Genomic DNA, 25,136 nt, shown 5'->3' with positions numbered 1-25,136 from the left:
GGGTTGGAAGGTCAGATGGCAGTCGCTTTCGTAAAAACTAGTGCCCACGCCAATTACTGGGATTAGTTGCCAAGCGGACCCCAGGCTCCCATGAGCCGTGGCAAAATGCCGGGACAACGCGAGGAAGATGATGATATTTTGCTCACTGTTTTTAAGTAGCAAAGTACCCTTGTTGGAGCTGCTGAGGTGAAAACTTAATTGTTGGTATATCTTAAGAAAACATGAGTGAACAGAGGTAAGTGATGAAGAAGGAATACATTTTTCGGGTTCTCTAATATGTTCTCACTGCTGAGGTGAAAAGTTTTGTGAACTACACGAGATCATAGTTATTTACATCTCGTGCGCTTTTGAGAACCCTTACTAGTTACTACGCTCAAGATTCATCTTCAGAATCTTTCGCTTGCACGGGACTCAAAATAAGCACTCCAAGAAATATCAAACTTTGATCTCTTGTTGTACAAATAACTATTGTCTATTCAACATTTCGCCTTCCGCGTAGAGGTGATGAAAGCTTAGTAACTGATCGTGGGGAAAGTGAAAGGCCACTAGTCTATGGGTCGTGTTATACGATGTTCTGGACCAGGGATGTTGCGAATATCCCCATCCGCATCTGCAACCGCAGAACTTCCGCATTATTTTCAACATCCGCATCTGCATCCGCATCCGCATAAAATCGATGCGGATTTAATGCGGATGCGGAACAGGTCGGTACAGGAACGTCTTAGCATCGGCGTAAGTGCTAGACTGCTAGGTAATTTAGTCATTAGCTTAAAAAACCTATTAGAAATTAGCAGTCAAGCGTGAGTGGGACTTAATGTACGGAACCCTTGGAACGCGAGTCCGACTCGCACTTGGCCGGTTTTTTGAAATTAAATTACTAAAATGTAATATTTAACGTTTTTTATGTACCTATCTTGACATCCGCATCCGCATCCGCATCCACGGATGTGAGCCTTTAAAAATCCGCATCCGCATCCGCGGATGTCAAAAAATCGGCATCCGCAACATCCCTGTTCTGGACTATGTTGTGTAGGGGTATGTGTGCGAGGCCCGGGTTGCTGGAAGTACTCGCTATAGGACTAGTGTAGCGTGTCCTATACGACGTTCTATACGATGTTCTGGACTATGTTGTGTAGGGGTATGTGTGCGAGGCTGGCGGGTTGCTGGAAGTACTCGCTATAGGACTAGTGTAGCGTGTCCTATACGACGTTCTATACGATGTTCTGGACTATGTTGTGTAGGGGTATGTGTGCGAGGCTGGCGGGTTGCTGGAAGTACTCGCTATAGGACTAGTGTAGCGTGTCCTATACGACGTTCTATACGATGTTCTGGACTATGTTGTGTAGGGGTATGTGTGCGAGGCTGGCGGGTTGCTGGAAGTACTCGCTATAGGACTAGTGTAGCGTGTCCTATACGACGTGCTATACGATGTTCTGGACTATGTTGTGTAGGGGTATGTGTGCGAGGCTGGCGGGTTGCTGGAAGTACTCGCTATAGGACTAGTGTAGCGTGTCCTATACGACGTGCTATACGATGTTCTGGACTATGTTGTGTAGGGGTATGTGCGCCAGGCCGGCGGGTTGCTGAAAGTACTCGCTATAGGACTAGTGTAGCGTGTCCTATAGGACGTTCTACACGATGTTCTGGACTATGTTGTGTAGGGGCATGTGCGCGAGGCGGGCGGGTTGCTGGAAGTACTCGCTATAGGACTAGTGTAGCGTGTCATATAGGACGTTCTATACTATGTTCTGGACTATGTTGTGTAGGGGTATGTGCGCGAGGCTGGCGGGTTGCTGGAAGTACTCGCTATAGGACTAGTGTAGCGTGGCCTATAGGACGTCCTATACTATGTTCTGGACTATGTTGTGTAGGGGTATGTGCGCGAGGCTGGCGGGTTGCTGGAAGTACTCGCTATAGGACTAGTGTAGCGTGGCCTATAGGACGTCCTATACTATGTTCTGGACTATGTTGTGTAGGGGTATGTGCGCGAGGCCGCTGGGTTGCTGGAAGTACTCGCGGGCGATGAGCTCGGCGCCGGGAAACTCTAGTTTCTTGGCCGGCAGGGGACGGATTTGCTGTAACAAAACGAAGGTGTAAATTAATGGCGTTAGTCATAAACGGCTGCTAACTTAATCAGCTGATGATCGCCGTTTGTCCCTATCTGTCGTAATGCCATAGAGAGGGAGAAACGACGATCATCAGCTGATTAACTTAGCAGACGTATAAACGTCTGCCCACTTATTCATAAGAATAAGGGGGTTAGAAAATATTGTATATGTATATATATATATATATATATATAGATATTCATTAATTAGGGTTCCGTACCCGGTAAAAACGGGATCCTATAACACCGCTATCCGTCTCGTCTGACAGGCTGACAGTTGACATTTTCACATATGATGTATTTCTGTTGCCGCTATAACCACAAATACTAAAAACAGAATAAAATAAATATTTAAGTGGGGCACCCATACAACAAACGTGATTTTTTTGACGTTTATTGCGCAATGGTACGGAACCCTTCGTGCGCGAGACCGACTCGCACTTGGCCGGTTCACAAAAAATCAGCCGAAATCATTTTTAGCTTGTAAGATTTTTATTATTGTATGTATGTTAGTATCTATGGGTCTTAGGGCCACTTGCACCAGTTGCACCATTCACTAACCCGGGGTTAACCGGTTAAACCTAGAGTTACCATGGTTACCAGTACAATTTGACACTGGGTTAACGGTTTAACGCGTTAACCCCAGGTTAGTGAGATGGTGCAAGTGGCGCTTAGTTACCTGACAATAAATTATATTGAATTTAAATTTGTGACGTCCAACGGCAAAAGGTACCTTATGGCGGCTGGCGCTTACGTCGCATAGCGCCGCAATAATATTGGAGCGGCGTTAATAATAGCGTAAGCGCCAACCGCCATAAGGTACCTTTTGCCGTGGGACGTCGCATTTAAATTTAATCTATGTTTGTATACCTTGGGTCGTTTGTCGTGCATCATCTTGACGTGCTTGTAGATGGAGGTCTGCCAGGTGAAGGTCGCGGGGCAGAGCTTGCATTTGAAGCTTTTTGTCGTTGAGCGGTTTGTATGCATCGCCCACACGTGGCCTTTCAGTCGCTTCACCGTCTAGAAAATATAATGTTTGTCAAAGGACTGTCTTCATTTCCTATCTTTGTCATCATCTTCCTCGCGTTGTCCCGGCATTTTGCCACGGCTCATGGGAGCCTGGGGTCCGCTTGGCAACTAATCCCAGTAATTGGCGTGGGCACTAGTTTTTACGAAAGCGACTGCCATTGCCATCTGACCTTCCAACCCAGAGGGTAATTAGTCCGGTTTCCTCACGATGTTTTCCTTCACCGAAAAGCGAATATAAATAAATATCAAATGATATTTCGTACATAAGTTCCGAAAAACTCATTGGTACGAGCCGGGGTACGAACCCGCGACCTCCGGATTGCAAGTCGCACGTTCTTACTGCTAGGCCCCCAGCGCTTCTAATCATACTATCTTTGTCAACTGAAATAAATGTCATATACTCAGAAAGTGACCCAAGCCTCTAGTGCCCCAGGCTGGAATCGAACCAGCGTCCTCTGCTATCGCGGCAGGTGCCTGATGCCTCTCGGCCACCGGGGGACAGCGGCATAGGTCGAATTTTTCCAAGTATATGCACTTCATCCTGAAGGCTTATGGCGCCCCCTGGCCACCTCTAAAGCTTTGGATTCCTCCGAAAACGGTGCCGTCATATGACGGCCGTCATATAGCGGCAGCAAAAGACGGCCGTCTTTACGGTGGCGACATGTGGAAAGTACCACGGCGTCATAACACACCGTCATCCACCAAGGTCAAAGCGGCAAATTTGAAAAATGTAGGCGCGATGGGATAACTTCCCATAGAAAATTTGAATTTCGCGCCTTTTCCTACTGACAAGATTTGCTTGATCATCTATAATTTACTTGGAGGATGAAATATTATCAGAAGAGGAAAATAATCGTAGTACGGAATCATTTATTCATATCTCGTGTCATTTATTCAAAATGGCGTCACCGCTATCTAATAAAACGTTCACGAAACTATCGACAAGGTCATGACGGCCGTCATCTTACGTTACGTTGACAATCAACGTAACGTAACGCCGTCTAGGAAACCGCGCCATCTTGTTCACATAGACAACGTTCTAGTGACGTCAGTCAACGTTATATAGCGGCCGTCATATGACGGCACCGTTTTCGGAGGAATCCAAAGCTTAAGGTAGAACAGTATGGTTCTACCTTCTAACTGGATCATCTCAGGTGATACCGATTTAGCGAGAGAGATGGCGCTGCCAATGAATACATACTAGAACAAATTAAACTATCTTTGTCTTACACTAGTACTAGCACCCAAAAGAAAAGGATGAGTATAGTTTTTTTTGTTCTTATTTACTGTCAATTTGGGCTAGTATGCTAGTATCTATCTGTATATACTTGGTCAACCAGATCTTGACAGTAGAAAAAGGCGGCAAGTTTGAAAAATGTAGGCGCGGTGGGATATCGTCCCATAGAAAATTTGAATTTCGCGCCTTTTTTTACTGGCAAGATTTGGTTGACCAGCTATCTTGGAGGATACAACTAAACGGAGTAGCGATTAACAGGCTTTCCCCTCTGTCGAAAATAGGCGGCCAACGGTCATACACAATGTATGGACTGACGTTTATCTGACATGGCTATTTTTACGTTACGCATACATTTGACGTTCCCCTCCCCCGCAAAAATCGGCAGACAGTTTTGTACAGAAAATTACAGACATGGCGTCTCCGTTTGATTACATCCTCCAAGCCAGCTATAGTGTATAGTTTATTTAAATCAGGTTTCCTACCTTGTAAGACTTGCCACAGATCTCGCACAGATGTTCGCCATCCGGCTCGCGGTTTTTCTTTCCCTCGTGTATATTGTTCATGTGTGCCACCATTATCTTCGCCGTTTTGAATGCCTGTAAAATACATGATACTATTAGAAACATACACAGATTGCTGATATCTCATTTAACTGTAAATTGCTAATATACACGATCCTGCCCGTAGCGGTTTGCAATATTTAAAACTTTCGCGTTTTGAACACATACTCGTATTAACTCACATTTATAGACGGGTCTATAAACGTGAGTTAATAAAATAATATAAGACAAGAGTTGTTTTTATACATATACATATATGTACATATGTAATCACGCCTATTTCCCGGAGGGTTTATTTATTTGTTTTTATACATAGGTGGCAAACAAGGATACGGTCCGCCTGATGGTAAACGGCTGCTGTATAAATGGCCTATTGACGCGTACAACTTTATTAGTGTCACATGCGCGTAGCTGACCGATTTGTATGCTCAATAGGAGCGAAATAATTGAAATATTAAAATCTATTGTCGAGTAGCAGTACTGCTAATTCCGCTACTCGATGCTAGATGCCGACTACAAAAAAAAAACAACGGGTTCCACTCCGGGAGTGCCGGCAGAAGTGAAAACTCAATGACATTGTAACAGTTTTTCGATCAGATCACGTGTCCGTCTTACGTCTTACGAATCTTACGGTCACGAGACCTGTCGCGAGTTTAACATTTTTTCCCCATCACAAAAAGTCCACAGCGCCGCTAAAGAAGTTTTCACTTCAATAATAGTCGTTTTGGTAACAAAACTGATGTATGGAGTGAGCACTCTATGTCTTCTTAATTCTCTTTGACGCGAGTGACTTAAAACATGTGATATAACCAGAGATCGGACAAATTTGCGACATTGCTCGCAATAATGTGGACAAGACTCCGAAATTGATTAAATAATTAATCATTTAATTATTTTAATTAATTTTTTACTTGAGATTTAATTTTGTTCCCTCGTCAATAAATAGCACTTAAATATATTATTGATATAAAAAAATGAGTACCTACAGAAAATTTGGAAAACATACTGATTAATTTCTTTAATAAATTTACATTATAAGAAATCTTTGTGTTTTTTATTGATTAGGAATCAAAATTAAACCTCAGCTAAGAAATTAATTAAATGATTAATTATTTAATCAATTTTGGAGTCATGTCCACATTATTGCGAGCAATGTCGCAAATTTGTCCGATCTCTGGATATAACCGTAAAATGTGATAAGAACTTACTTTGAAGCAGACGCTACACTGGTACTTGATCCGCTTGAGATGGTCCCAGTCTATGTGGTCGACCATGCACCACTTTGTTGCGAATTTTTTGCCGCAATAGGAGCACTCGTGTCTGTAAAATATACGTACGAGACTGACTTTAGAGGAAAGGGGACGGTCGGTTCTGCATACAAACTCAGTCCCCGTTTTCCTCTCTGGATATTGACATTATGGAAAATATTTTAACATGATTTGTTGTATAATAATATCATAGAGAAATATAGTAAGACTATTAATTTCAGTGTCTACATCGAGCATCGAGTAGCGGAACTATCAGTACTGACTTGACAATAGATGTAGCACCGACCGGAAAGTCTTATCTCAACAGCATACGACTTTCCGGTCGGTGGCGACATCTATTGTCAAGTAGCAGTACTGATAGTTCCGCTACTCGATGCTAGATGCTAATAGTCTTTGTGGTACCAAAACTGATGTATGGAGTGAGCAATCTATGTATTTTTTTCTCTATGAAAATATTAATAATCAAAGCTATGCCCTACGTTTGTCTTTTTTCGGTTTTTTGATGAGGACTATGTTAGTATGAAAAGGCGATTTCGCACGGGCATTTCAACAAGACATAGAGTGCTCACTCCATACATCAGTTTTGTTACCAAAACGACCATTATTTTCGTAGTCGGCATCTAGCGTCAAGCAGCGGAACTATCAGTACTGCTACTCGACACTAGATGTCACATGTGTCGCGTGTCAACAATTTATAACTAATATTATAAGCAGAAGGAGTTTAAAATAATAAGCAGAAGGAGTTTAAAATAGAGTTCCTGTTAATCCGGTTATAATATTAGCTGAAAATCGTTGAGCATTAGACTTTCCGTTCGCCGCAAAATCTAGTGTCGAGTAGCAGTACTAATAGTTCCGCTACTTGACGCTAGATGCCGACTACGAAAATAATAGTCGTTTTGGTAACAAACTGATGTATGGAGTGGGCACTCTATGTCTTCTTAATACTCTCTGGCTTGGAGGATATAACCAATCAGAGACGCCTTGTCTGTAATTTTCAGTACAAAACAGTCCGCCAATTTTTGCGGGGGAGGGGCTCGTCAAATGTATACGGAACGTAAAAATAGCCATGTCAGATAAACGTCAGTCCATACAATGTGTATGACCATTTGCCGCCTATTTTCGACAAAGGCAGGCGTGGCTCACTCTGCGATTTCGTCGCTTTGCTACAGGTAGCTAAAAGTACATCCGTTCGGCCCCAATTTTGGTCGCTAGCCATAAGCCGCGCGTGGCGCTGTCGCCACCTAGCGGCCATATCTGTGCTGATCGTAACAGACGCGTTTTGTTAGAGAGTGAGTCTTCTGTACTTAGTACTATTATTTATTCTGTGGCTATTTTTTATTCTATAAATTTCAACTGTCTAGCTATCACGGTTCGTGAGATACAGCCTGGTGACAGATGGACGGACGGACGGACCCGTTTTTACCCTTTGGGTACGGAACCCTAAAAAAGTAAATAATACACTCACACATAAGCGTCCTCTTGGACGTGCCGTTTGCTCAGTTTCATGTGGTTATTATAGCAGTCGCGGGAGCTGAACGTTTTGCCGCAGTCGCGACACTCGTGCGTGGCGCCCGCGTCGCGGTCTCTGGAATATAGTGCATTCATTCAACCGAATATACCATTACCACAGAGAAAAAAAAACAGATTGCTCACTCCATACATCAGTTTTAGTACCAAACAGACTATTAGCATCTAGCATCGAGTAGCGGAACTATCAGTACTGCTACATCTATTGTCAAGTAGCAGTACTGATAGTTCCGCTACTCGATGCTAGATGTAGACACTGAAATTAATAGTCTAACTGATGTATGGAGTGAGCACTCTTGTCTTACTATATTTCTCTATGACCATACAATACAAATATTTTTTTTATTTCTCATGCTCTGAAAGAGGGTCATTGTTGTTCTAAAAGGTGTGCAGAAAGTGATACGTTTCTGCACTAAAGCATTTAACTTTCAAAGTACTTTTTTTTTCTTTTTTTTTAAAGATTAACTATTTTAATTTGGTTATAAATGGATTTGTTATACAATTTCCATTCTGACTTTTAACTCCACATTCCATAAATAACGATTCTTTTACCTAAATTGTTAATTAAAAGTAATAACTCCTCCTCTTGGTTAACAATCTACTATTACAGTACATAATTAAGGTGCTACTTTACCGCACAAGTGCGATAATTAGCAGATTACGTAAATGGTCGCACTCGTTGCGAATTTCCTACTTTTCCCACTTGTATCGTAATGTACTATTACAGTACATATGGCCCTATTTTCACGCACTAGTGCGTAAAATAGCACTTTTCGTGCGATGTCAAAAGTTTAAAGGGCCATATGTACTGTAAAACGTTGTTCGATACACGTGCGAATAGGTAATTCGCAACTCGTGTCGATTTAAAACACTCCCTTCGGTCGTGTTTTAATTTATCGCCACTCGTTTCGAATTTCCTATTTCCCGCACTTGTATCGTAAATAACTATAACACTACAACAATATGAGCACACGTAAGCAGTGTTTTCATACACTAAATACTAAAAGGAGACTATGTGAAACACGTAAACTTGTAAGTTGACCGAAAAACTTCGCTTCGCTCGGTGTACAATATTTGATTACCTGTGATTTCTAGTATGTCGCGCCAGGTTCCGTTTCCACTGGAACAGCTTTCCGCAAATGGGACACGGGTATGTTAGGCCGTCGTGTATCACGCTAAAAACAGACAGACATATTATCAGAGTTGGGCATTAATCGATTAACTTTTTATTCGAATAAAAAAGTTAATCGTCAAATTTTAATCGCGATTAATTTAATCGCGATTAATTTAGTCGACATAACATACGATTGAAATTGAATTAATCTGCATATTAATCGAATACATTTTCGATTAAATCTCGATTGAAAGTTAACAGTGGGTCATTATTGTACGTAAAAAAAAAAGCCTTGCGTGCAGTGCAGACGGCAGCCAAACACTTTGTCATAAAAGTCGAGATGGGTGTAGATTTATCGGTTTTAGGGAGTGCCGGTTTCGAGAATGAGGACAGTGTTGGAATCCAACATGTCTGCCGTGCACTTTGACATAAAAGTCGTCATGGGTGTGGTTTTATAGGTTTCAGGGAGTGCAGAATTCGAAAATGATGACAGTTTTGGAATCCAACATGTCTGCCGTGCACTTTGACATAAAAGTCGTCATGGGTGTCGTTTTATAGGTTTCAGGGAGTGCAGAATTCGAAAATGATGACAGTTTCGGAATCCAACATGTCTGCCGTGCACTTTGACATAAAAGTCGTCATGGGTGTCGTTTTATAGGTTTCAGGGAGTGCAGAATTCGAAAATGACAGTTTCGGAATCCAACATGTCTGCCGTGCACTTTGACATAAAAGTCGTCATGGGTGTCGTTTTATAGGTTTCAGGGAGTACAGAATTCGACAATGATGACAGTTTTGGAATCCAACATGTCTGCCGTGCACTTTGACATAAAAGTCGTCATGGGTGTCGTTTTATAGGTTTCAGGGAGTGCAGAATTCGAAAATGATGACAGTTTTGGAAACCGACATGTCTGCCGTGCACTTTGACATAAAAGTCGTCATGGATGTGGTTTTATAGGTTACAGGGAGTGCAGAATTCGAAAATGATGACCATTTTGGAATACAACATGTCTGCCGTGCACTTTGACATAAATGTCGTCATGGGTGTCGTTTTATAGGTTTCAGGGAGTGCAGAATTCGAAAATGATGACAGTTTCGGAATCCAACATGTTGGATGGATGGGGTCCAACTATTGTGATGTGTTTTAACTATTAAATTAAAGATTTTTAAAAACCTATGCCTTAGTTATAACCAGTGATCGTTAATTTTCCAGCAATTTTGGTGCAGCATAGTAAAAATAAAGGATTCTTAATTTTTTTTCTAGGGAGAGGATTGGTTAAGGTTAATATTACTGTTATTAACCCTAATTATCTATTCTATTACTGTAGGGCAACAGATGCTTTTATCCAACAATGCTGCACCAACATTGCTGGAAAATTAACGATCACTGCTTTATAACAAAAAAAAAACAATTTATTTAAAATTATTTTGGAAAAGTGCTGAGTCTTCAAATTGCTGGATCGGTTTCTACCAAACATAGCTAAGCACACCGCAAGGAAACTCGCTTTCACGTAACAAACCGCATCGAATTCGGTTCATCCGTTTGAGAGCTACGATGCCACTGATATACATTAGCGTCAAACATATAAATATAACACACCTGTTTTAAAAACCGGCCAAGTGCGAACCGGACTCGCGCACGGAGGGTTCCGCACCATCAACAAAAAATAGAGCAAAACAAGCAAAAAAACGGTCACCCATCCAAGTACTGACCCCGCCCGACGTTGCTTAACTTCGGTCAAAAATCACGTTTGTTGTATGGGAGCCCCCCTTCTATCTTTATTTTATTCTGTTTTTAGTATTTGTTGTTATAGCGGCAACAGAAATACATCATCTGTGAAAATTTCAACTGTCTAGCTATCACGGTTCGTGAGATACAGCCTGGTGACAGACGGACGGACGGACAGCGGAGTCTTAGTAATAGGGTCCCGTTTTTACCCTTTGGGTACGGAACCCTAAAAACCTAAAAGCACTTACACATGCGCTCGGTAACTCTTCTTCGAGTGGAAGACCTTATCGCAGCCCTTGCACGTTATGTATAGCTTCTCTTTGGGTTTATCTTCTTTATTCTGAGGCAGGATCCTGGGAAATATTCACAAACAATTATATACACAAAAGTATAATGAAAAAAAAAAAACAGTGAATTTAAATTCAACTAAAACTCATTCATGGTACATCCCACACGGTGTGAAATTATAAATCTGATCTGGGTCAGGCGTGGCTCACTCCGCGATTTCGTCGCGTCGCTACAAGTATTACTGAATCGCGATTAGAAAGGGATTGAGATAGCTGTCAATCCATATTGATTTTGACGTAAGTGTATGGAAATCTGTTATTTCTAATCCCTTTCTGATCGCGGCATGATAATACATCCGGCCCACACCAATTTTGGTGTCTAGCTACAGAGCAGACGCCTGCTCGCGCTTGCGTCAAACATTTGCCAAATATGATCACATGATTTCTGGACGACCCCTTAGTTACTCAATGAAATCTCGAAATATTTTTTGGAATATGTACAAAAATTTGTACGCAGGGTAAGATAGTCTATGGTGTCACTCACTTGAGATGGTACTTGAGGGTCATCTTGTTGGCGAACACTTTGCCGCAGCAGTCGCACTGCGGTCTCGCCTGGTTGCATACCCCTCGGTGGTAGGATAACTTCGATTTTGTACTGTAAAGGCAAATTACATAGTCAAAAAGTTTGACAAGAGTACAGGCGGCCTAGCCAAGGTGACAATCGCTATCGCTTCGCCATCGAATAGCTTTGTGTCTCTCTATCAGCCTGCATATTAGTGCGACAGAGACAGTTGCGTTTCGTTCGCTACGGAGCGTTAGCGATTGGCATGTTGTCTACGAGGCCTGTGGGCGTTACTTAATCCGTTGAATGCCACGCCTATAAATGGAAACACACACATAAAAAAAACACACAACACAGGGTAAAATTTTAACCACCAGCGCGCACGTTGTGCGTAGTGACTTTATAGGTCATACTGAACAACTTTTATTAAGGGACCAAGGCCGAAATTGCGAATAAAAATTTGGCTGTCCCATAGAAGTCCCATGCCATAGAAAGCCAAATAAAAAAATATTGAAAAACGCTTTAAATAATTAGTTTATATTACTTATGAAAGCAAAAGAATCTAAAAGATTGTATATTATAGATGGTCAAGCAGATCTTGTCAGTAGAAAAAGGCGGCAAATTTGAAAAATGTAGGCGCGAAGGGATATCGTCCCATAGAAAATTTGAATTTCGCGCCTTTTTCTACTGACAAGATTTGCTTGACCATCTATATTTATAATTCTAACATATTTGTCAACTAATGCAAAAAAAAATTATAGTCGATAGCCTTTTTTTTACGTGGAAATGTATTTAGGCATTCCGCCTAGCCGGGGAACTAGGACGGATATGTCGGACTCGTGGCCAAGAGGCCAAATACCGACTAAACCCTCCACGGTATGCCCGTCTCGCAGCAATGGTGGCGGTGAACACGGGATCGAGGAGCATTCCACCGCGAACACCGCTTGCTGCCGACAGCCGAAGCTGTCCCCTCCTTGGACCCCAAGGCCCTGGAGCCGAAGCTCCCCCTCTCGAAGGTATAGTCGCTAGCCCACCTGCGGGTCGCGGTGCGTGCGCGCGTGCGCCGCCACGCGCCGCTTGAGCGCGGTGCGCGCGCCGCACGCGCCGCAGCGGTACGCCGTGAGGTGCAGCGCGCGGTGCGACGCCACGTTGTCGCGCGTCTTAGTGCAGTATACACTAGTCTAGCCCACCTGAACTGTTCCCCGCACGTGTGGCACGTGACGTTCGGGTCGCGGTGCGTGCGCGCGTGCGCCGCCACGCGCCGCTTGAGCGCGGTGCGCGCGCCGCACGCGCCGCAGCGGTACGCCGTGAGGTGCAGCGCGCGGTGCGACGCCACGTTGTCGCGCGTCTTAGTGCAGTATACACTAGTCTAGCCCACCTGAACTGTTCCCCGCACGTGTGGCACGTGACGTTCGGGTCGCGGTGCGTGCGCGCGTGCGCCGCCACGCGCCGCTTGAGCGCGGTGCGCGCGCCGCACGCGCCGCAGCGGTACGCCGTGAGGTGCAGCGCGCGGTGCGACGCCACGTTGTCGCGCGTCTTAGTGCAGTATACACTAGTCTAGCCCACCTGAACTGTTCCCCGCACGTGTGGCACGTGACGTTCGGGTCGCGGTGCGTGCGCGCGTGCGCCGCCACGCGCCGCTTGAGCGCGGTGCGCGCGCCGCACGCGCCGCAGCGGTACGCCGTGAGGTGCAGCGCGCGGTGCGACGCCACGTTGTCGCGCGTCTTAGTGCAGTATACACTAGTCTAGCCCACCTGAACTGTTCCCCGCACGTGTGGCACGTGACGTTCGGGTCGCGGTGCGTGCGCGCGTGCGCCGCCACGCGCCGCTTGAGCGCGGTGCGCGCGCCGCACGCGCCGCAGCGGTACGCCGTGAGGTGCAGCGCGCGGTGCGACGCCACGTTGTCGCGCGTCTTAGTGCAGTATACACTAGTCTAGCCCACCTGAACTGTTCCCCGCACGTGTGGCACGTGACGTTCGGGTCGCGGTGCGTGCGCGCGTGCGCCGCCACGCGCCGCTTGAGCGCGGTGCGCGCGCCGCACGCGCCGCAGCGGTACGCCGTGAGGTGCAGCGCGCGGTGCGACGCCACGTTGTCGCGCGTCTTAGTGCAGTATACACTAGTCTAGCCCACCTGAACTGTTCCCCGCACGTGTGGCACGTGACGTTCGGGTCGCGGTGCGTGCGCGCGTGCGCCGCCACGCGCCGCTTGAGCGCGGTGCGCGCGCCGCACGCGCCGCAGCGGTACGCCGTGAGGTGCAGCGCGCGGTGCGACGCCACGTTGTCGCGCGTCTTAGTGCAGTATACACTAGTCTAGCCCACCTGAACTGTTCCCCGCACGTGTGGCACGTGACGTTCGGGTCGCGGTGCGTGCGCGCGTGCGCCGCCACGCGCCGCTTGAGCGCGGTGCGCGCGCCGCACGCGCCGCAGCGGTACGCCGTGAGGTGCAGCGCGCGGTGCGACGCCACGTTGTCGCGCGTCTTAGTGCAGTATACACTAGTCTAGCCCACCTGAACTGTTCCCCGCACGTGTGGCACGTGACGTTCGGGTCGCGGTGCGTGCGCGCGTGCGCCGCCACGCGCCGCTTGAGCGCGGTGCGCGCGCCGCACGCGCCGCAGCGGTATGCCGTGAGGTGCAGCGCGCGGTGCGACGCCACGTTGTCGCGCGTCTTAGTGCAGTATACACTAGTCTAGCCCACCTGAACTGTTCCCCGCACGTGTGGCACGTGACGTTCGGGTCGCGGTGCGTGCGCGCGTGCGCCGCCACGCGCCGCTTGAGCGCGGTGCGCGCGCCGCACGCGCCGCAGCGGTACGCCGTGAGGTGCAGCGCGCGGTGCGACGCCACGTTGTCGCGCGTCAGGAAATACGCGAGGCACACGTCGCACTGGTGGCAGGACGGGCTTTTCTGTAAAAAATAAAAAAACCGACCAAGTGAGAGTCGGACTCGCGCACGGAAGGTTCCGCACCATCAACAAAAAATAGAGCAAAACAAGCAAAAAAACGGTCACCCATCCAAGTACTGACCCCGCCCGACGTTGCTTAACTTCGGTCAAAAATCACGTTTGTTGTATGGGAGCCCCACTTAAATCTTTGTTTTATTCTGTTTTTAATATTTGTTGTTATAGCGGCAACAGAGATACATCATTTGTGAAAATGTCAACTGTCTAGCTATCACGGTTCGTGAGATACAGCCTGGTGACAGACGGACGGACGGACGGACAGCGGAGTCTTAGTAATAGGGTCCTGTTTTTACCCTTTGGGTTTTTACCCTAAAAACAACGTTCATCACTACATAGTATAAAACAAAGTCGCTTCCCGCTGTCTGTCTGTCTCTATGTACGTTTAGAGAGACGTCAAGGGGAAGGTTTATGTATAATTTGTTAACCCGTGCGAAGCCGGGGCGGGTCGCTAGTACATTATATAGCCTCCTAAGGCACATACGCAAGTGAAAAGCCCAAAATTTGCCCGTGAAATTGGAACCTATAATGTAAAAAAACCGGCCAAGTGCGAGTCGGACTCGCGTTCCAAGGAATAAGAATAGAATAAGAATAAGAATGATTTATTGCGGTACTGTGTACATTTGTAGATGGTAATCATGGTATACAATTTGTTTCAACAGTTACCCATTTCGGGTATGCAATACTTATGAACTAGACTCAAATAACATGCAAAGATTTACATAGGTACCAATTAATGTTCAAAATATTCTTTCAGACTATAAAATGTTTTATCTAGTAGCCAGTTTTTCAACCTTACCCTGAATCGGTTACCTTCAAGTGCCTTAATATCAGCTGGAAGGTGATTAAATACTCGAATAGCTGTTACAAACGTGCTCTTTTTGTATACAGGGTGGATTTTCTTTTTGGGTCAGTGAGGGCAGCTACCAGATCCCGTGCTGCTACGAGAAAACGGTCTAAGAAGACCTTCCCTCGATTTCAAATTAATGAAGATTGGCTTTTACAGATTTTGGAAAAAACATACAGGGTGCGAGAAAAAGGTCATTTTTGACAAACTTTTTTTTTGATGCCAATCGATCCCATTCCTATTAAGGATCAAAAGCTTGTATGGAACCAAAAAAAAATTTCCGGCTAGAAAAGCCACTAATCGAGGAAAACTTTTCCCATACAATTTGTATGAAAATGAAAACTTTTATTTTTCACATGCTGTTTTTGTATGCCAATCGATTCCATTCCTATCCAGTATCAATAGTTTCCTAGGGGTCAACTTACGGTAATGTACTAAAAAGCCACAAATTAATAAAAACTTTTTCCATACATTTACTATGGGGAAAATGTGAAATGTTATTCTCAATTTTCTATCTCGCCCATCAGTCCTACAGCAATGTCTTCATACAGTATTATGGTCCTTAAATGTAACAGGACTGATTGGCCAGATAGAAAAATGTGAATTAAATTTCACATGTTCTCCATAGTAAATGTATGGAAAAAGTTTTCTTTAATTTGTGGCTTTTTAGTACATTACCGTAAGTTGACCCCAAAGAAACTATTGATACTGGATAGGAATGGAATCGATTGGCATACAAAAATAGCATGTGAAAAATAAAAGTTTTCCTCGATTTATGGCTTTTCTAGCCGGAATTTTTTTTTGGTTCCATACAAGCTTTTGATCCTTAATAGGAATGGGATCGATTGGCATCAAAAAAAAAAAGTTTGTCAAAAATGACCTTTTTCTCGCACCCTGTATGTTTTTTCCAAAATCTGTAAAAGCCAATCTTCATTAATTTGAAATCGAGGGAAGGTCTTCTTAGACCGTTTTCTCGTAGCAGCACGGGATCTGGTAGCTGCCCTCACTGACCCAAAAAGAGAATCCACCCTGTATAGATGTGTTCGTTTTTGGTAGTACAATGTTATATTTATATTGAGTCCTAGCATTGCACTTAGTTGAAGAGCGAGCTGTAAAATAATTAGGCTGTTTTTTTACAAATAAGCTTACTTCTAGAATGTAGATTCCGGTCAGTGTAAGAAAGCGTTTTTCTCGAAAAACTTCTCGAAGTGAGTCTCTAAAATTCATGCGATAAATTATTTTTAGACATCTTTTTTGCAGTATGAATGTTTTATTCACATCCACAGAATTACCCCAGAAAATAACTCCGTAGGTTAATAGAGGATACACGTTTCCATAGTAGGCACTAATTACTATGTTTTCAGAGCAATTCTCTGATAGTATGGATAGCGTAACAGTTTTTAGATATTTTTTTTGTTTATTTGTTCGATGTGAGTCTTCCAATTTAAATGAGAATCAACGTGTACACCTAGAAATTTTATACTGTCTACTTCTTCTATAGTGGTTCCTGATTCCGATATACTTAGAGAGGCAGGAGAGGTCCCATAGTTCCTAAACTGAATAAGCTTGGTCTTATTTAGATTTAATTTGAGATTTAATTGGTTGAGCCAATTTATAATTTTCGTAAGAGCTGCATTTATATCCCTTTGAAAAGTAATATTCGAACGATCACAAGAGAAAAATATGGTGGCGTCGTCGGCAAACAGGACACACTCTTGGTTCGCTATAGTGGGAAAGTCATTTAAATATATAAGGAATAAAAGCGGCCCAAGTACGCTTCCTTGCGGTACGCCGACAACTACTTCCTCATAGCATGACAACAATTGTTCTATAGTTTTATTTTGCTTGTTGTATCTATCCAATTGTAGAGCCTGCTTTCTACCACACAAGTAACTCCGGAGCAATTTTAGGGCATTTCCCCTAATGCCAATATGTTCTAGCTGTTGTAGCATTATGTCATGTACAACACAATCGAACGCTTTTGACATATCACGGATTCCGTACACTAAGTCCGACTCACGCTTGACTGCACATTTCTTATAGGTTTTCCCATGGTATAATAATATACTCCGCCTGGTACTCTCTTCCGAGATTCGCGAATGACCTAACTGTCACTTGCCTACGTCATCATGCTGTTTACAGGTTCTCAAACTTTAAAATGTGGGAGAATTTGAACCAACGGTGAAAATTATTTAACGGCATTAATTTTAAGTTATTCATGTAGAAACATAGTAAAATAAAACAAATCTATACTGCACTTTTCACTCCTACTCTTACAGTTCCGAATAGAGCAGCCAACCATTTTCGTAACAAAACATTAATTACCAAGCTTACGACGTGAAAAGTTTGGAAAACACTGCGACTGCTGACACTGAGCGAGAAGGAAATAACAATTAACACGCGTTCGACAAGGATGACGGTCAGGGACAAAATGGCGGATTGTCAAATGTGACAGCGCTATCCTGTGTTGCCAGTAGTGTAAACAGAATTACCCGAACGTCTGAAATTTCGGAAGATATTGCTAACGAATAATTAAAAAGGACGTGTTATTGTAAAATTTAAGATAAAATACATATAAATGAAAATTATAAAATTATAAAGAAATATTTTAACTTATTAACCATAGATATAATGTACCCATGTAACATGTTATGTTGAAATAAAGTGGCAATGTTATTATGACGTAGGCAAGTGACACTCTGGGAAGAGAAGACCATGTTTTATTAGACCATGGGTTTTCCTGTCATCTATAGGTAAAGAACTATTTTGAGTATTTTTTTCAAAATTTTAGATTTAAATTTGAATAACTGCTAAACTATTTATCCCAAAATTATAAAAAAAAAATTTGAGATTCTTACAATGAGCTCTTTCATTTGATATATAACACAATATAGTTTGAAAAACTTTTTTTTTTAATTTTCTCATTTACCCCCCAAAAATGGTCTCCATATTTAAAATTCATTTATTTACGTTACACGTCCATCTTTGGGTCACAAACTTACATATGTGTGCCAAATTTCCAGTAGTTTCGGAGAAAATAGGCTGTGACAGACGGACGGACACACACAAGAGTGATCCTATTATAGTTCGTTTTTTTAGCATTAGAAAGAACTTCGCAGAAGTAAGCTTGTGGTTCCAAATCCGGCACTTTTAGCGGTAATAATTTGAAATAAATTATATGTATTGACCATGCTACATTAGATAATTCAATAATTATTAACAATTAAAGAGCCTGATAAAAACTGCACGCTTGCTTCTGTGAGTTCTTTCTAATGCTAAAAAAACGAACTATAGGGTTCCGTTTTTTCCTGTTGAGGTACGGAACCCTAAAAATTCCGGTCAAGTGCGAGTCGGACTCGCGTTCCAAGGGTTCCGTACATCGTGTCTGAAAATAACTGCTGTCTACGTTTAGCTATTAATCTTCTGGTACTTTATTTCTTGCATGATATAAAATAATTTCTTTTAAATATTCAAATACCCTGCTAAATATGGTATATTACCGGTACGTGTTTCCCCTGCATGTGGTCCTGCATGAGCCTCTCCGAGTTGAACCCGATCACGCAGTCCGCACACTTGTACTTGAGCGCGCAGAACTCTGCGCTGCTCACGTCTTCCGCCCTCACCTGTAAACATCAATTTAATTAATACCATAGATTGCATAGACAACGCAATAAGTGTAAGGCCTGAGTGGACGCTCTTGTTGTGCGTGCCGCGGGGCGGGGCGTGCGGCGTGCATGTTAAACAAATGCGCACGTATAGGAGCGGCCTTAGTGCACGCTGCTCACATCACGCGTGAGCCCACAGCCACGCTGCACGCCGTGCCGAGCGAGCGTCCACTCAGGCCTTAGTGTAAGACATGTAGTCGCGTAAAATAGTGTAAAATGTTATCCTCATTGTAAAGACAACTGAATGAGATCGCTGTACTGCGTCATAAGTTTATTGGTGACTGGACGACTAAACTTTAACGCTTGACGACGCTAAGCGACGCCACTTTTTGATATTTAACAAATGTAACACATATCAGTGAAAGAATAAGGATCAAAATCAAATGGCGTTCTAAAAAATGTAATCATGTGTCGAAAGATGGCAGTAAATTTACTGTGACTACAAAACTTACTTTGACAATACGCCCTATTTCAAATTATCTTTAATAGTAATACTTATTCTGTGTGAAGGTATAAAACGAGGTTCATATTTACGAGATTACAAGATTACAGACAAATCGGGTATTTTTCTACTAGTCAAATCAGTTTCTTTTTTAGAACTGTCAAAACGATTTGCTAATATCTATATCTATCTAATCTATCTAATACCTTTAAACGAGCAATTCTTGTTTATTTATTTATTTATATATATTTATATATTTCGGGGATCTCGCAAACGCCTCTAACGATTTCGATGAAATTTGGTATATAGGGGTTTTCGGGGGCGAAAAATCGATCTAGCTAGGGCTTATCTCTGGGAAAACGCGCATTTCCGAGTTATTTTCGCTCGGGTCACCCAGATATTGGAATTTATATGAAACATTACATCGTGACGTCACGGTCAACTCACCTACTTTTTATATTTCTATCCGATTTATTAAATATAACTCGTGTTTAAAAATAACTGCGATCTATGTTTTCCTAATAATTATCTGGTGCTTTATTTCATGCATGGTGTCATAGAGAAATATAGTAAGACAAGAGTGCTCACTCCATACATCAGTTAGACTATTAATTTCAGTGTCTACATCTAGCAACGAGTAGCGGAACTATCAGTACTGCTACTTGTCAATAGATGTAGCACCGACCGGAAAGTCTTATCTCAACAGCATAAGACTTTCCGGTCGGTGCGACATCTATTGTCAAGTAGCAGTACTGATAGTTCCGCTACTCGATGCTAGATGCTAATAGTCTTTTTGGTACTAAAACTGATGTATGGAGTGAGCAATCTATGTATTTTTTTTTCTCTATGATGGTGTGAAATAATTTATTTTAAATGCAGTATAATACGCTCTTGACCCCATACGTTGTGCCTACCTCCCACATTTCTTCCTCAGTCATGGTGTACAACTCCACTAGATCTGTCGGCAGATTCTTCAGCTTTCGGAGGCTGCGTTGCTGGTCCTTTTCACTTTTTATTCCCTGCAGGTAAAGGATATAATAACCATCTATGCTTTCAAAGTTGGTTACAGCCCATCGACACCCCATACTATGATAACTTAGGAACGTACTTGTTACCAACGTTGAGGCATAGTAAATAATCTTATCGAATTAAAATGACTGCTGTTGCATTTTGGTAGCACATACCATACTTGCTTTCAAACATAGACGTATTATACCTACTTTTCTATAGGTTGGTATGATCGGTAAAACGTCTACCGTCATTCTAAATTGTCGTGAAAGCGGTTATGTTACGTGTTTATTTTTGTGTTTAGGCTAAATAACTTTAGCTTTTATTTAAATGGGGGGCAAATCTTTAAGAAAATGTGAAGCTTGTGGGGTCAGGCGTGTAAGGAAACTTACTTCAGATATATTTTTGGCAAGATTTCCCCTTGATTCGAACAGGTCGGTAAACTGATGTTTTTGTGCGATATTTTCGTTACCAGATACTAATTTAATTAGTTTGGAGTAGTTTTTATCGTTTACAATCCTTGATTAAAACGAAAACATTCTGTGAATGGATTCTTCTTGTAAAAAACTAGGTAACCTAAGACACGAATAGTGTGCGAACAACTTATCGATAATCCCTTTATTTCAGATATCGACTATGGGTAAAGGTAACAGGTAATGAGGATTTGGAATATTTACCTATACAAAGGCTGAATGAAACTCCAACCTCTGAATATCTACAAGTGAATGTAAATAAGCCTGACAGCTTTTTCTCTTTGTGGGAAGTTGGAGTTCACAGCCTTCACAGGCAAGACTCAGTGTTTGCAGGAGTGCTCTAAAAGTAGATTGTAGCTTTAGTTACGTTCATAAGTGTATTGTAATATGCCTACGTAAATATAAAACTATCTGTATCTTATTAAAATAAAATTATTTTTATATTTTGCATTTATTTTATTAATCCACCTGATTCTCAATATTTACTTTTACAGTAGTACAGTACAACAGCACGTATCGCACATTTATCGATTTCGATAAACAGTAGGTACCGGAAGTGTCGAGCCCTAGCGTTGTTTTTTTTGTGTTGGCACTATTGACATGTATTTGGTGTGTTGGCACAATGTACGTTCTTAATTCAGTTTAAGGCTTGTTCGAGAGTGCCGACTCTTAAAACGTAGTGATTTAATACTCTTTGGTTGGTTATATAAAATCATAAATGTAGCATTTTTTTTTACAACATAGCCGAGGTTTGAACCGACGATTTTAAACCACCACACACATATGAAAGGTTACCATTAATTTTATTAATTTATTAAAATACATATGGGGCATTATCTATGAAATGGGACCTTATTGTCGATGGCGCTTACGCCGCACAGCGTCGCGCGGCATTGTATTTATATCGGAGCATCGTTAATAATGACGTAAGCGCCATCGACATCCCTTTTCATAGATAACGTAACATGTGACATAGTTATTGTTGACAACAGTGTTGACAACCACCTATTGAAAGCTACTGTAATACCATAGAGAAAAAATACATAGATTGCTCACTCCATACGTCAGTTTTAGTACCAAAAAGACTATTAGCATCTAGCATCGAGTAGCGGAACTATCAGTACTGCTACTTGACAATAGATGTAGCACCGACCGGAAAGTCTTGTGTTGTTGAGATAAGACTTTCCGGTCGGTGCTACATCTACTGTCAAGTAGCAGTACTGATAGTTCTGCTACTCGATGCTAGATGTAGACACTGAAATTAATAGTCTAACTGATGTATGGAGTGAGCACTCTTGTCTTACTATATTTCTCTATGGTAATACTCACAGCAGTCTTAATCTTCACCTTCTGCGCCCTCTGTCGTTCCTCTCTCTTCTTCTTCACCTTCTTGGTCTTTCTGTCCTTTTTCCTCTTCAGCTTGGACAGTTGCACGTCATCCTCTGAGGATTCTGGGTGGGGAGCGTCTGGGAAGTCCGTGTCGAAGTAATCTGTCTCGGATTTCACCGGTTCTGACTCTTCTATAATGAATAATTAAATATTAGTATTGGTATCTTAATCATAGAATAGATAATACTAGCGACCCGCCCCGGCTTCGCACGGGTTAACAAATTATAGATAAACCTTCCTCTTGAATCTCTCTATGTATTAAAAAAAACCGCATCAAAATCCGTTGCGTAGTTTTAAAGATCTAAGAATACATAGGGACAGACTATGTAGTGATAACTAAACTCTATTTAGGTGACAAAACGGCGTGGCTCCATTGAATCGTCTGGTCTTGTGTCGGTTTCGGCAGTTTGCCTCCGAAACACGACAACCAAGTTCTTGAAGGATATAACCAAACAGAGACGCCTCTCTGTAATTTTCTGTACAAAACAGTCTGCCGATTTTTGCGGTGGAGGTCAAAGTATACGTAAAAATAGCCATGTCAGAAACGTCAGTCCATACATTGTGTATGACCATTGGTCGCCTATTTTCGACAGAGGCACAGAATAAATAATAGTACTAAGTACAGAAGGCTCACTCTCTAACAAAACGCGTCTGTTACGATCAGCACAGATATGGCCGCTAGGTGGCGACAGCGCCACGCGCGGCTTATGGCTTTCCCCAAAATTGGGGCCGAACGGATGTACTTTTAGCTACCTGTAGCAAAGCGACGAAATCGCGGAGTGAGACACGCCTGACAGAGGGGAACGCCTGTTAATGGCTACTCCGTTTGGTTATATCCTCTAAGCCAAAGTCCGATGGAGGGTTGAGGAATGTGGTGTAGCCCCGGGTTCCTGTAAGATGAACGTACCGACTAGCTCTTCCTTAGTTTCCTCTTTAACTACGCTGACATCCACCTCTATTTGCACCAGGTCCTGTAGCTCGGAGAGCTCCAGCTGGGTGACACTGAGCCTCTGCCGGGCGTGGACGGACAGGTCTGTTGGAGCGTTGAGGAATGTGTGCTGTAGAAAAAGACGTTTAATGGTACTGCTGTACTAGCATAGGAATCAGTTTCTGTTATGAGTACTTATAGGTTTAGGGCATGGATTAAAATAATTTGTAAGCTCTAAAAACTATTTAAAGTAACATGGCCGGTGTAAATTATGAAAGAATATATAGTAAACTACAACTAAATCATATGAAGGGTGTAACATTCAGTTGGTTGCACAAACATACAACAGCTTTTTATCCTAAACACATATAATATCTCAGTTTCATTGCGAGTAGTCACCTGCAATAATATGTTACTCTTCGAAGGCCGCAAAAATATACTGTGACACACTCTTGTCACTCTAATAAGATTGTGTCAAATACTTTTGCGGCCTTCGTTATGTAAGATTATTGCAAGCAACTATTCCAGTAATATTGTATATCTCAGTTCTGTATTTTTTGATTTAATTAATTATTTATTTCGAATCCATAAGACCCATAAATGTTAGTACTTACAACAAACAAATCTTAAAATTAATTAAGGTTAGTGACATTAAAAAAAAAAACAAAAAATTAATAAGAGACAATATAAATTAATTTTACCTTTCGGGAGTAATCAATGAGGACATTGTAGGAATCAACAATGAGGTTCCTAAACCGAAGCGACGCTTGGACAGCGGCGAGGCACTCCCAGCAAACTTGGACTTGGAGACCATCAGGCACCTACAAATGTTAGAAATATAGTTAAATATCTCAATGTTTGACTTGATTTCATGGAATATCTTCTTATATAGTACAATTTTCCGCGGATTTTCCTCTAAGCCCAGTAGGTAGGGCGGAAAGACATTAGGGGCAGCAGTCTATATGATGGGTGTTGAGGAAAGGGGAAAGTAGTTACTACAGGGCCTGGGGCCTGGGGCGGCCAACACTGCGAACTCCGCCACTGGATATTTTCAAGGAAGCTACAGTTGAGGTAGTCACAAAATACACCAAAGAACTATTCAGAACGGTTTTCTTTTGCCGATAGAAACAAACTAGGCCTTTTTTCAACAATCTTATTTAGTTGGCAAGACAAAAGGTCAAAACCCATATGGAATAAATTTATTCTTGTGTAGTAACACAGTAGTAGGTAGTTAATAGGTAATATTTATCAGGTAAGGTTTGATATCTTTATAATCACAATGTAATAATACTACAACTGAATTCACTATGGATATAACGTAAATGTGCGTATGAAGCGAATTATTAAAGTTTTAGCTACGCAACAATCAACAATAAATTTATAAGATGGCCGATCCTAGGATTTCTGTTCTACACTTTGTTTACATTGCAAACTATGAAAACATAACTCAAATCATTGCTACAAACTTGTAAGTACGTAGCTTTTAAATATATATTTTAATTTCAGCACCAAAATAAGTAATAAACACTACTTACATCGATTTCTCCCAGTAATTTAAAGCACTCCTTTATTTGATTACAATAAAACATTTTACGATTATAGTTCAAACAACCGACACATATGCCGTTCACATTGTATCCTTCTATATTGATATTTATTTCCCTCATTTTGGACGCTACTTTATTTCACTCTATCGCACAATGTAAATTAAAATATAATTAAAATAACTTTATAAATCGAAGGAGTCTTTATTCCTTTTTTTTTTTTTTTTTTTTTTTTTTTAAATGGCGTTTATTACAGTAGCCAGTGTCATGTCGATATGTATATAAATCGAAAATTTAGGAATTATAATGAGATAATTAATAATAGTTGCTGATTTCAAAAATGGTATATATCAAAGTTTCAATTTATTAAGTTCACAGAAAGAAGCTAGAGCTAAAAATATAAATTTGTCTTTGGATTTAATCAATTGTATAATAGAAGTAGGTAAGGAAACTTTAAGGTGAAAAAGATCC

General features: G+C 42.1%; 1 protein-coding gene across 1 annotated transcript; it reads right to left on the bottom strand.

Annotated features, from left to right (window-relative positions):
• Positions 1-1,018: 1,018 nt before the first annotated feature.
• On the bottom strand, positions 1,019-24,877 carry LOC134660245 (zinc finger protein 616-like). The gene is made up of 15 exons (XM_063515991.1): positions 24,657-24,877; positions 23,823-23,942; positions 23,101-23,251; positions 22,134-22,324; positions 20,238-20,342; positions 18,717-18,839; positions 14,112-14,317; positions 11,400-11,510; positions 10,817-10,921; positions 8,811-8,903; positions 7,667-7,786; positions 6,142-6,253; positions 4,856-4,969; positions 2,978-3,127; positions 1,019-2,075 (listed from the first exon to the last, which is right to left on the bottom strand). Exons 1-15 carry the CDS (start codon positions 24,786-24,788, stop codon positions 1,947-1,949), a joined length of 1,962 nt encoding a protein of 653 aa, XP_063372061.1. The 5' UTR covers positions 24,789-24,877; the 3' UTR covers positions 1,019-1,946.
• Between the last annotated feature and the right edge of the window lie 259 nt (positions 24,878-25,136).

Source organism: Cydia amplana, chromosome 26 (genome assembly GCF_948474715.1).
Source record: "Cydia amplana chromosome 26, ilCydAmpl1.1, whole genome shotgun sequence".
Classification (NCBI taxonomy): Eukaryota; Metazoa; Arthropoda; class Insecta; order Lepidoptera; family Tortricidae; genus Cydia; species Cydia amplana.
The sequence above is the reverse complement of the archived record's forward strand: the minus strand, read 5'-3'. Positions and strand labels throughout refer to the sequence as shown.